The sequence below is a fragment of the Barbus barbus genome (assembly GCF_936440315.1).
Source record: "Barbus barbus genome assembly, chromosome: 48".
Lineage (NCBI taxonomy): Eukaryota > Metazoa > Chordata > Actinopteri > Cypriniformes > Cyprinidae > Barbus > Barbus barbus.
Window position 1 is genome coordinate 9,505,931 of NC_136726.1, and position 13,098 is coordinate 9,519,028.

Consider the following 13,098-nt stretch of genomic DNA (forward strand, 5'->3'; position numbering starts at 1 on the left):
AAGGGCTGAAGCCCACCACTTCAGCTCTAACGATGCACTATTCTCCTGTGGGAAAGCATGTTCTCTCTTTCAGTCCTATTCACAATAGACTTCTCTGGAAAGTTCCAAGTGTTCATTGAGAGCAAGGCTACATGGCATTCAGAGAGCCATCTGGTTGTATTACTTTACATTTTCTTTCACCATCATGAGAACTTGGTGTTCTTGCATTTCATGCAGTCTTTCTGAAGCAAATCCTATCACAGCATAACGACAAGACGGCAGATCCAATTTCACAAGATGGCTGCCTCAAAACCCAAATGGAAGAAAATGCAACTTAAAAAGATAAATTATATAAAAAGTATTTATTTATAAATACAATTATTGTGTTTTGTATTCATATTTTTGCATTTAATATTTATTAATTTGATATTTATATGAACATATACATTTATAATCTTTAATATTTATACAATTATCCTAGCTCTTTATGTGATTCTGTAAATTTATAGACACAGTGTAAGATACACCTTACATTTTTTAGCATAATTACCCCATAACACATCATAAGATGCACTGATTTGCCTGATCATACAGTACGAAATGTACCAAGTACTGCAAAATGCCTTTTTCAACCAGTGAGAAAATTTTAATGAAACTCAGTGCCTCACACATTGAACAACCCACGCTATCATTCTCCTATTATAATTTGTGTTCCTATCTCAACAATCACCAAAACGTTTCAGAAGTAGGTTGAATCATATTCTCAATTTCACCACGCGAGTGAGATGACTCAGCCATTCTTCTATACTATCAAGAAAAATCACATTCTCATGGGGCTCTGCATCATTACTGATGATTGTTGCACATACCCTCTTGAGTTCTGAGATGTAATCCCATTGGATACGAACAGTTTGTGAGAACAGCCTGACCGCACCACCAGGTGGTACAGACCAATCAAGGCCATGCTGTCCTAGAACACAAGGCCCACATACTGTAGTGCTGTGGACTGATTAGACTGTTTCCTTGTATGGCACACGCCATACATAGTGTGTACTCTATTTTTCTATTTTATATAAACGTGACTTGATGAGATTTGAGTCTGCCTTAGTGTATGTGTTACATTTAAAGGTGTATTTACTTTTCTTCTGAGAAAAACAAGGCTGTTGTTTTCCATCCAAAGAAAAAGAGAGACAGACAGATGAGGGATAGATAGACTGATGGACAGACAGACAGACAGACAGACAAGACAGATAGATAGATAGATAGATAGATAGATAGATAGATAGATAGATAGATAGATAGATAGATAGATAGATAGATAGATAGATAGATAATGTAAAGTCCCCTCAAAGCTGTCAACTTTTTACCTAGGCAAGCTGATACCTTTTAAGCAAAGTCATTATGGGTGGAAACTGATACTTTTCCAGTCATGACTCATGTGGGTTGTGCATGTGATTCCTTTCCCGCACTGGACAAGCAAAGAAGAACAATAATGTGGCACCTCTTACACCGTCTCTCATAATCACCACTTGACTGCACGCTTCCCAACAACGTGTCATCATGACCTGAAAGTCTGATTAGCAAACACACCTCAAAAGACTGAAGGACACATAATACAGTTAGGTTTGTCTTCTTTCCATGGAAACTATAAATTAGAAATGACCTGCACTCTCATCATGGCCTGACTCTGATAACTAGGGCTTGACTGTAAAAAGATTTTGTATTTGCCTTTTCTTTTCTCCCTCTTTCTTTCGTTTATGAGCTTTTTTGTGTTTTATATTGAAGTTACTGAAGCCTTTAAATGTCAATTCAGCTGCTCTGGCACATGTGAAACACAGAGGCTGTTTACTACTTGTGGTTTAGCTGTGTTCTTTTGATCTACAGTTGGGAAACATATCATTTCCCATCATGCATGTAACAACTCTCTTCCTGTTCATCTTCAGACAGTGCCCTCTTATGTTGATCTAGGACCAGCTTTGTCCCAGCCCAGTTCTGATCTTAACCATCAAAAGAAAAACCACAGAACTGGCCTCAGATCAGCACCCAAAGACAACTTAAACAAAACCCTCTGCGAACTTGAGCAGCACAAACCAACTAAAAAAACATTAAACCTACAAAACAAACCTCATCATGAGAATAAAAACCTGCAAGAACTTCCTGAATAACATCAACAGTGCTCTTACATAATATAGTTGACTGGTCAATCATTTCACATGTTGAAATTTCCGGCCATGTCCTTGGCAAGATTCCTGACCTCAATGACTACCGTGGATCACGCTGTTCTCCTCTGTTGTATCCCAAACACCCTCGAACAAACATCTCACTTAAAGGTACATGAACTGAGCTTCAACCAGATGCTGGGCTTTTGTTATGTCTGTTGAAGGAGACTAGAGCACAACCAGAAACATTAAGCTATAAACCAACAGCGAGTCTAATATATTAAGCAGTTCTTCAAGGATTTCATGCTTCTGAGAGACAAAAACAAGTCCAAAGTTTACTTAATCAATGTCCAGAGCTTGGATTTGGTCCAGCTGGATATTTAAGTTAAACATGCCACAAGTAATTCATATATTTATCTCAGTAAAGCAGTGAATTTTCATTTACAGTTTGAAATATTACAGTTAAATATAGAAATATAATTAAGCCACTTTAATGACCCTATGATATGAAAATAGTATAGGTTTTAGTTTTATGCCTTAGTCCATGTGCCAGTGTAGTCTTACATATTGCATAAATGGGTATTTAAATGTATAGTCACTGTTTTATAGGGAAACAGACCAAAACACTGATGACTCATCCTGCACCACATATTTTTGTCCAATTAAATACTCTTCAGAATGATAAAGTCCCACCCACATATACAATCTGCCATAGGTAGATAGATAAATAGATAGATTTTGCCCAAGCGTCCTGTTTGAACAGAAAATACATTTGCACAGGAATCAAACCTGCAGCTGTCAAGCGATTTCAATGCAAATATTGTATTGTTCAATAACCCGAATATACCGTATCAATTCATTAAAACAGACCACAAGGTCATATTAGTTTTGCTAATTAGTACAAATCAGTGACATGCTAAGCGTAAATTGATTTTATGAGGCTGATGCTTGCTGAGGCTAGCAGTAATCCACTCTGAAACAATTCTGCAGGGAATGGCTTTGTCTGCTTCACACATTACAGCTTAAAAAGAACAAATTGGAACAAACACACTTTAACTTGCTGGCTGAGAGGAGCAGCTCTGTTCATGAGGCATCAATCAGTGGGCTGGTAAGACATGTCTGATGGAGGAAGAGGAGGAAACCTTCATCTATCTTTATCTCTCCCTTCTACCAGTTTGACCCTCAGACTCTGCATTAGCACGCCTTGATGACGACATGTATAGAGGGCCTCTAGCTGACCCCTATTCAAACTCAACAGTGATATGTACATGCACACTATGTACACTACTCACATGTAACCTATATCACACAATGGCATGGCCTTAGGGTACACGTATGTAATGTACTCAATGTAGGACTTTGAACGTTGCTTTTCCTGTTCTTTATCAAAAGACGTAACCATTTTTGTTTATGATGTTGACTTGTGGCTTGAATAATTCTGACTTGTGTCAGCAACGCTGGAAGATCTTCAAACGTTTATATGTTTATGTTAAAAATCTATTAAAATAAAGAGTTCTGTTACTCCAGTACCCTAATTGCTCTCTGTTGGCACATGATCTATAATCACATTATAGCATCTACCCCAACAAACTTTGTCATGTGGGATAGGCAATGGAAATTGAAAATTGAACATCAATATTGCAACATTCAAACCTTGCAGCAGATGTCAATACCCTGCACATATGAAAAGCCAAGTAGGCCGTGCCCTCTAGCAGCTAACGAAAGGACAGATTAACAAGGCTCTCATTACATGAGAGCAAATCCTTCTGAAACACAGAGGGGTCACCGGATGGATTTGAATTCAATGTAACACCAAAATCGTTGTTAAGACTTTTAAATGTTATTTTTAACTCCTAAGATTTGGATAATTATTTATTTAATATCGTCCTTATTCAATATTGTTTCAAAATCACAACAAAGAACTGGATTGCTCCTATTGATGTTTTCTTAAGGGATTTTCAGCATGAAGAATATGTTCTGACGGCAGAGCAACTGACCACAATAAAACAAGGCTAAACACAAACATAAACTGACCACTGACTCTTTATGGAAACTTTCATTCCATAGGTCTGCATAGTAAATATCTATATTTGAAATTACATTATTTGAAGCCAGTGCAGTGTTGGGGGTAACGCATTACAAGTAACGCGAGTTACGTAATCAGATTACTTTTTCAAGTAACTACTAAAGTAACGCATTACTTTTTAATTTACAAGAAAGTATCTGAGTTACTTTTTCAAAAAAGTAACGCCGGTTACTTTGTTTTCCCATTTATTGACTGAACTCTCCTGTCCCCATGTTGGGAGAAATCAGAAGTACAGAGGCGTTGTGTGCACTGTCTGAACATGATGTTACTGTAGTTCTAGACTAAATGTGAATGTGCATTAATTCATCCCACTCGCAAAAAAACAGATTTACTATTCATCAAAATGAATTAAATCAGTGAAATGCAAACTCAGAATATGACGCAAACCTGCAATAATTAAATATGTTAAATAACACAAATGTATCTAATCCCATTTTATTAATCAATGTCTTTGCTGCTGAACTTTGATGATCCAGTTCAACCATACTAATAAGCAAAAATGACTTTAGGTAAACTAACAATTGTGCTTCAATGTTTTTTTATTGCTGAAGAGTGTTGAACTTTCTTCTCCTGCATTCTACTGTACAGACGTGAATTTACTCTTCCTTCAGCCTGAGGTTTATTCATGACACTTTTTGGTGTGAAAGGGCTTCTACATTTGCTATAAATAGATTACATAATTAGTTACTTTTTTAGGGAGTAATGCAATATTGTAATGCATTCATTTTAAAAGTAACTTTCCCCAACACTGGCAGTGGGTGTGCATTTCTGCTTTCAAACATATTGTTTGTCAGGAAATCTTATGAAACCAAAATGAGAAATGCAGCTGCTATAGCGTGTGAATGTCTTCTTCAAGTGCTTGTGATTTCAGAGCTAAATTTACTCAACAATGACAGTAAACAGTGATAAACAGTCTTTGTAAGTAGCTTTGTAATGTGAAATGGTACTTATGCTCATATGGGATAAATAGATATACAATAATATATTTTTCAATAATCAAGCAGTACTTTTGCTTTAATTGCAGAATTATTTAGCTGACCTCACCCTTGCTGTGTAATGCCTGGTTTTTATGCCATATATTTTTACTGAGTGCAGAAGGTATAGGTATTATTGCATGTTCTCACATGCTGAGGTTGTAAAGTATTTGTTATTATGGCCTTGAATGGAATTCATTAGTCTCTCAACTATATCTGACACATGCTCTGCATTCAGAATTGGACTTTGGAGACATAAACAATTAAGCACTGTACACAAATCCACTGTTATCGAGTTGCACAACAAAGTGAGGTAAAATAGCAGGCAATAATGTGTGTTATCTTGAACAAGAGCTTTGAGAATTATGGAGGAAGCAGAGACAGTTGTATCACTTTTTTTGGTTTGTTTATTTATTCAGGAAATATTAAGCCTTAAGCTTTGAAATTTAGACTTTTAAAACATATTGTGGCAATTAAAATTATAACTAATGTGACTCAGTTAAATTCACAATGTAATAATGGAAGTAGCGACCAATCCTTTCTTCCATATTGTGATGCACAAGTGAGTAAAGCAAAAAGCAAAAAAAAAAGAAAGGTAGGGCTAGTCTTGGTTCAATCCACTGGTTGTTGATTGGATGGAGTCAGATGAATGCAAACATTTAGTCAACCAGAGGAAAGGGGTGAGGTTTAAGCAGATGAAATGATTGGAGAAGTCCAGCATATGTCACCAGAGAAAAGTCTGTAATTTCACCAGAAGATTGATTGAGTTGACATTGTAAATACAAAAAAAAAAAAAAATACATTAAAAAGGTCAAAAGGTTTTTAAAAAATAGAAACATATTTGTGGATGAATCATTTACAATAAGATCAATAAAAATGCATTCAGAAAACAGACATTAATACACACTAGACACATGAAAGTAGTTCACTACATTGAAGGGATAGTTCACCCCAAAATGAAAATTCTGTCATTAATTACTTATGTCATTCCAAATCCGTAAGACCTTCGTTCATCTTCGGAACACAAATTTTTGATGAAATCCAAGAGTTTCTGAACCTCCATAGACAGCAACGCAACTGCATTCAAGGCCCAGAAAGGTAAGGTGGCAACAGTGGCTCAACCATAATTTTATAAAACTACGAGAATACTTTTTGTGTGCAAAAAATAAACAAAAATTACAACTTTATTTAACAATTTTTTCTCTTATGCATCATTCTTCAACGCAAATTCACAAGAGTACCACGATGCATGCATGTGTTGCGGCTGACGCAGGAGCCAGTATTCTGATGTAGAACATGGACTATTTTAACAATGTCCTTACTACCTTTCTGGGCCTTAAACATGTCAGTTGCATATGCAGGGTCAGAAAGCTCTCGGATTTCATTAAAATATCTTAATTTGTGTCCTGAAGATGAACAAAGATCTTACAGGTTTGGAACGGCATGAGGAATTAATGACAGAATTTTTATTTTGGGGTGAACTAACCCTTTAACAAATTCTTGAGTTAATAAGGGTCTATAAGAGAAGCAATTGCTTCTGATTTGTGAATGAATCGTTCTTCAATTGCGATGGCACACTTGGTCAGTGAATTGGTCATCCAGTTCATAAATTCAGGCTGAACGATTTGCTCATAAATCAGTCGAGTCAGATAAATTTGAGAACCAGATCAGTCGGAATCATGAATTAATCATCCACTGTTTTTGTGAACTAAATCAACTGATTCGTTGAAAAAATCCAACAAAAAAAGATTCGTTCATGAAACGATCATCAGTGTTGGGGAAAGTTACTTTTAAAAGTAATGCATTACAATATTGCGTTACTCCCTAAAAAAGTTACTAATTACGTTACTTAGTTACTTTTTATGGAAAGTATTGCGTTATGTTACATTTGAGTTTCTTTCGCGCTACTTTTTAAATATGAGCAGGGCTTGATTGTTTGTTTTTAATACAAGAGGTTCTATTTATAGCAAATGTAGAAGCCCTTTCACACCAAAAAGTGTAATGAATAAGCCTCAGGCTGAAGGAACAGTAAATTCACGTCTGTACAGTACAACGCAGGAGAAGAAAATTCAACACTCTTCAGCAATAAAAAAACACTGAAGCACAATTGTTAGTTTACCTAAAGTCATTTTTGCTTATTAGTATGGTTGAACTGGATCATCAAAGGTCAACAGCAAAGACATTGATTAATAAAATGGGATTAGATGCATTTGTGTTATTTAAATACTGCAGGTTTGCGTCATATTCTGAGTTTGCATTTCACTGATTTAATTCATTTTGATGAATACTAAATCTGTTTTTTTGCGAGTGAGATTAATTAATGCACATTCACATTTAGTCTAGAACTACAGTAACATCATGTTCAGACAGTGCACACAACGCCTCTGTACTTCCGATTTCTCCCAACATGGGGACAGGAGAGTTCAGTCAATAAATGGGAAAACAAAGTAACTGGCGTTACTTTTTTGAAAAAAATGTTGTAAATTAAAAAGTAATGCATTACTTTACTAGTTACTTGAAAAAGTAATCTGATTACGTAACTCGCGTTACTTGTAATGCGTTACCCCCAACACTGACGATCATCATACTACTTTTGAATTTTCAGAGCTTAACAGTTCCAGTCCCCATTCACTTTCAATATACTGAAAACAATATTCTTTAGAAGAAAGGGAAAAGTCACGTTTTTAACAAGAGGGTAAGTAATGATGCCATACATTTAATTTGGGGGTGAACTAACCCTTTAATTTGAGAGGCATTTTCTAAAATTATTAATCTACTACTAAAATAGATTTTTAATTGCATGAACACTTAGTTTCAAATAGTACATAATGGTAGCCACAAAGATGTATTCTACCCCTCAGACTGAAAACAAAACCCTCCCCCGTTGTGTGCACATTCTTTGTATGGTTGTTTTGATCGGAGTGCAGCGAGTCAACGGGTTCAAAAGTGGGCGAGGCTCATCGGGGCTGCGCAGCGTTCAACTCTCTTTCCCCAAACACACTGCGCTGTGTCGTCTCACACGACGAAACGTGTGCTATTCCTGCGAGAAAACTGATCTTGCATCCTTACCAAAAACTGCAGTGTTCCAGAAATGTTGTACACTGTGTTTGTCCTCAAGTGACCCGCTGCAGAAGTGAGTACATCCCGTTCCTGTGATATTAATAGCTCCCTTGCGTCACCAAATTGTGCTAGACTGCTCTGCTAGACACGCGATGCTAGCTTCGCACTCCAAACAAACATCGTTATAAAACAGATATCTATCGGGCATCAGATGTGGGAACGTGTGCGCAACCTACGTGATGCATTGATTCTACAGTAGGGCTTACCAGGAAGTGGTTATCCTATTTTGTTTAATTCAAGAGTCTACTTAATATGAATCTTATTCGTGTGGAAATGCAATATCAAATGAATGTTGCATAAGTTTAGTTTAGTCATGAAAAATTATAAATACAGACTAGGTTAGAGGGAGCATGTGGGTAGAGAACTGTAACTCATCAACAGGTCACAGTATCAGCAGTACAGTGTTAGTCAATACTGTAAGAAATAGTTTGTAGTGCAATAATAAACAGTATTTCTGTATCCATTAGTGCTAGTATTAACTGCATATGTTCTACTGTCAGAATTGACACTAATCTTCACGCCAGTGTCATGTTTTCATTGATCATCTGTGACTTTTTGATACATAACACATTGAATATATGTTACAGGCATAATGGATTAGGCATGTCTACTTCCTAACGTGACTGTGGCCTACATTGCAGTTGCAGCACTGTAACATTTTTTTTTAAACCATTTTATGCTCATTTCCCAAATATTTATATGTGGTGCGGTCATATAAAGCTCACTTAAAGGCATAGTACACCCAAAAAGCTAATTTGCCATTCACTCGCCCTCAGGGTATGCAAGATGTTGTTTGTTTCTTCATCTGAACTGATTTGGAGAAATTTAGCAGTGCATCACTTGCTCACCGATGGATCCTCTGCAGTGAATGGGTGCCGTCAGAATGAGAATCCAAACAGCTGATAAAAACATCACAATAATCCACAAGTAACCCACACCACTCCAGTCCACCAGTTAACATTTTGTGAAGCTGCTCAAAATGTGAGAGCACAACAGGGGATGGACTTTAAAAACACAATAATTTAACAATACTGTTAAATGTAATCTTTAGCAAATGCCAAAAAGAAGATACATTTGTCATACTGTACATAGTATTGCTGTGATGCATAAAGTCTCTTGTAGCATGTAAAAATATTTCAGTTTGTAGTGTTTTATTTTACATTTATTTAGACAAAATCGTGTCAGTTTTTCCAGATTCACCTAGGTAAATATTATGTTTATCCTCGTGTCTCCCCAGGTGAAAGCCGAAATTCAAATCCACACTTGATGCTTAGAAATCCCCATGTCATTATAAATGATTTTGTAAGCCTATTTTGGCATTGCTCTTGATCTTTGTAAACACACTTCAGTTTGTGTGATTCACATCCACACCTGTTGTTTTCAGGAAACTCTTTAACCATAATGCCACACGCAGTTTGCAATTACGTACTAACATGCCCTGCAGTTGCAGCGTTGCATAATGTGTATCTGGTTACATTATTAGAGCAACCGCTGATATCATTCGTTAGCCTAATATAACAACGTGATGCAAAGTAATGCTGATGTGATCGCCTTTCACCAGCTTCTGCTGGAGTTTACGCTCGGGTGCAGTGGGATCTTGGCATGGCCCCAGAGAAAGGGGGAGGATAGCAGACAGAGAGGAGGATGGAGAGAGAGACAGACAGAGGAGGGAGGTGGATCTTTCGATTGTTGGGTTCAGCGTTGTAGTCTATGGGGAGATGGGGGTGTTGATGAGACAAACCTGACCGAGCTCCCCTGTGTGTACTGCATGGAGACAAACCTATTCAGTCACAAACAACTCACCTAGATATTTTTGTTTGACTTCAGTAGGAAGTTAGCAGAGTGAATGCGCTGCGAGTATGCAAGTGTGTGTGAGTATGCAAGGTTTTTCAAAATAAAGACTGTTTTCAAACAAGTTTCCTAACTGCCATTGCCTATCAAAACCAATAGCCACACCCTAAACCTTCGCTATTGGTTGAGTTGTTGTTGTTGCTATGTCAGGCTGATCTGGAATAAATAGACTCATTTGATAGCACCACAGAGTGCAGACCTACAAATGGCATTTATTTGAGTATTTTAATAATAATAATAAAAATAACAATTGAAAAAAAAAAAACTTCACAAATAGGTGTTTTATGTGCAGCAATTTTTTATTTATTTTTTTATCAGTGATGTACATTAGGGTTATTTAATGCTTTTAAAGGATTATTTTTGTGTCTCTGTTCCCTGAAGGTATTTTGTCTTTGTGTGTATGGCCCTGTGGACCATCTAACTATATGAGCATTGGCCATCCATTTTTTTATGACGAATTTGTGCTGCCATTTTTTTTTGCCAGACATTCAACTGGATACATATTTACAGTTTAAATCTATTTAAAGTTTTCCTTTTCAGGTGGTACATACTGTAGATTAAGCCTGACAACTGTCATTATGTATCACCTTTTAGATTTATATATCACAAAAACACTTTTAGTATTAATATTAGTATTAGTGTTTTGTCTTTTAGAGAATTGACTGTGCTAGTGACTTGTGTAAAATAAGCTTAAAGGGTTACTCCACCCCAAAATGAAAATTTTGTCATTAATCACTTACCCCCATGTCGTTCCAAAACCATAAAAGCTTTGTTCGTCTTCAGAACACAATTTAAGATATTTTAGATGAAAACCGCCATTTTAGCGCCATTTTGGAGAATATCCATTGGATGCAAACTGCGTACGCTGTTCTGTGTCAGCTGCGCCGCACGAATACGTCTTCTACGTTTGTTTACGCTTTGATTTAAATGAAAATAGCGTATCTGTGCGGTGCGGCTGAAACAGAACAGCATATGCTGCTTGCGTCCAGCAGATATTCTCCAAAATGGTGCTACACTGACACAAAGGAGACACATTTTTGAATGTGTTTTTTTTTCTTTGCGTACAAAACATATTCTCGTAGCTTCATAACGTTACAGTGGAACCACTGATGGCAGATGTTCACAGACTATTCTGATGATGTTTAATACTTTTCTAGGGCCTTGACAGTGTTAATGGCCTGGCAGTCAATGGGACAGTCACAAGCCTCCCGGTTTTCATCTATCTTAATTTGTGTTCCGAGAACGAACAAAGCTTTTACGGGTTTGGAACGACATGGGGGTAAGTGATTAATTACAACATTTTCATTTTGGGGTGGAGTAACTCTTTAAGTGGAAGAGACCCTCCAATTCTTCACAACCCCATGTCTACCTAAAGAAACATCCCATCTTGGTTCTCTTAGCAAACCGGCAATTACGAGACCCATGCAAGTGACCAACATCACTGGGTCTCAGTTCAGTCAGAGCCTCACCCAGACATCAGGCACCATACAAATTACAGCGCAACCCCAAACACACACCCACATACAATTACCAGTGAGACAGCAGCCCCTACGGAAGGAGCGTGTCCCTCTGAATCAGACCCAGACAGATAGTAGAACAGGACTGACAACTCTGTGATGAGCCTTTTGAGTCACGAAAAGCAGAGGCCCAGCCTGATTTAGTTTTGTACTGTAGATACTCTGGATCGGAGCTGAGCAATGTTTTGTCATATCAAAATAAAACTACCCTTCCTGAATGTGTGTTGGACAGTGTTGGGTGTAACGCGTTACTAAGTAACGCGTTACTGTAATTAAATTACTTATCCACTGAAAAAGTAAAGTAAGGGATTACTGTTCATTTTTAGGTAATTTAATTACAGTTACTTATAAAGTACTTGCGTTACATACAGTAAATAATTTCAACAGTTCTAAAAGCAATATTGAATTTGAAATCTAAATTTACCGTCTAAAGATATTGAATGCAGCGGCTTTAACCCTCCGCGTGCGGGTGCGTTCACTTTCAGATTTTCCTGATTCACAGAGAAACCTTAAATACTTAAATCAGGGCCGGCACCAAGAGGGGGCATTCGCGGGCAGAGTTACGGTGCCCCCCACTTTCCATCCTCTCCCCTTCTTGCTGAACGTGATCGTTTCGAAAGCGAAAGTGAAACCGGTAAAACAGCGCACATAAGAAAGCGATTGCACGCTTTAGCGAGCGTCAGAAACTGCACGCAATCACAGATTGCACGCTTCCCATCCCACCCCGACCCCCCCACCACCACCCACCACCCACCACCCACACACACAAAACGTGATTTGTGCCCCCCCCCCCCCCCCCCCCCCCCCCCCAGAAACTGGCGCCGGCTCTGACTCAGATACATATAAGACTAAAATCAATAGAATCTAAAAATCTTGAAGTGTCTACTTGACACTTGAACGAATTCAAATTAAAAACTAATGTTTCTGATTATGCAATCCGTATGAAACTAAAGCAAGGTACAGTCTTTCCCGTGTCTGAGCTCATTATATGCAGTCACCTGCGCGCATATGCCCTTACCTAGATACAATTTTTTTTTTTAAATATTAAGAAAAAAAAAATCATCTAATATTCATCATTTTTGAAAGAAGACCTGCTATGATAACTTTACCTCATAAGAACAGCGCGATCTGACATTATTCAGCAGAGAAGATCATTTCTGTAATTTATTCTTTCCTACATTAGTTAACGTGTTATTTTGACATAAACCTGTACAGATTTTACTAGTTGGGCTTTTCCTGAACATCTTGCCAAACTGAAATGTATTGTTTAACTTTTAAGCCTTTTTGTTATTCAGATATTTTGCAGAGTATTTCTATTTGTTAACCAAAGGTGGTTACATTTTTTTAATAAAAATGTTTAAGTATTACAGTTGTTTTAAAGCTAAAAGGCTAAACTATTCTATGTTTGACTC

At 37.3% G+C, this 13,098-nt stretch overlaps 1 protein-coding gene across 1 annotated transcript in view; it reads left to right on the top strand.

Moving 5' to 3' along the window:
* Window positions 1-8,195: 8,195 nt before the first annotated feature.
* The window catches only part of trpm1b (transient receptor potential cation channel, subfamily M, member 1b), a 52,909-nt gene continuing 48,006 nt past the window's right edge, over window positions 8,196-13,098 (top strand). Inside the window, exons 1-2 of the mRNA XM_079412181.1 lie at window positions 8,196-8,331; window positions 11,327-11,448. Of these exons, the coding sequence (XP_079268307.1) occupies window positions 11,443-11,448 (6 nt within the window). The 5' untranslated portion in view covers window positions 8,196-8,331; window positions 11,327-11,442. The remainder of the gene's footprint in view (window positions 8,332-11,326; window positions 11,449-13,098) is intronic.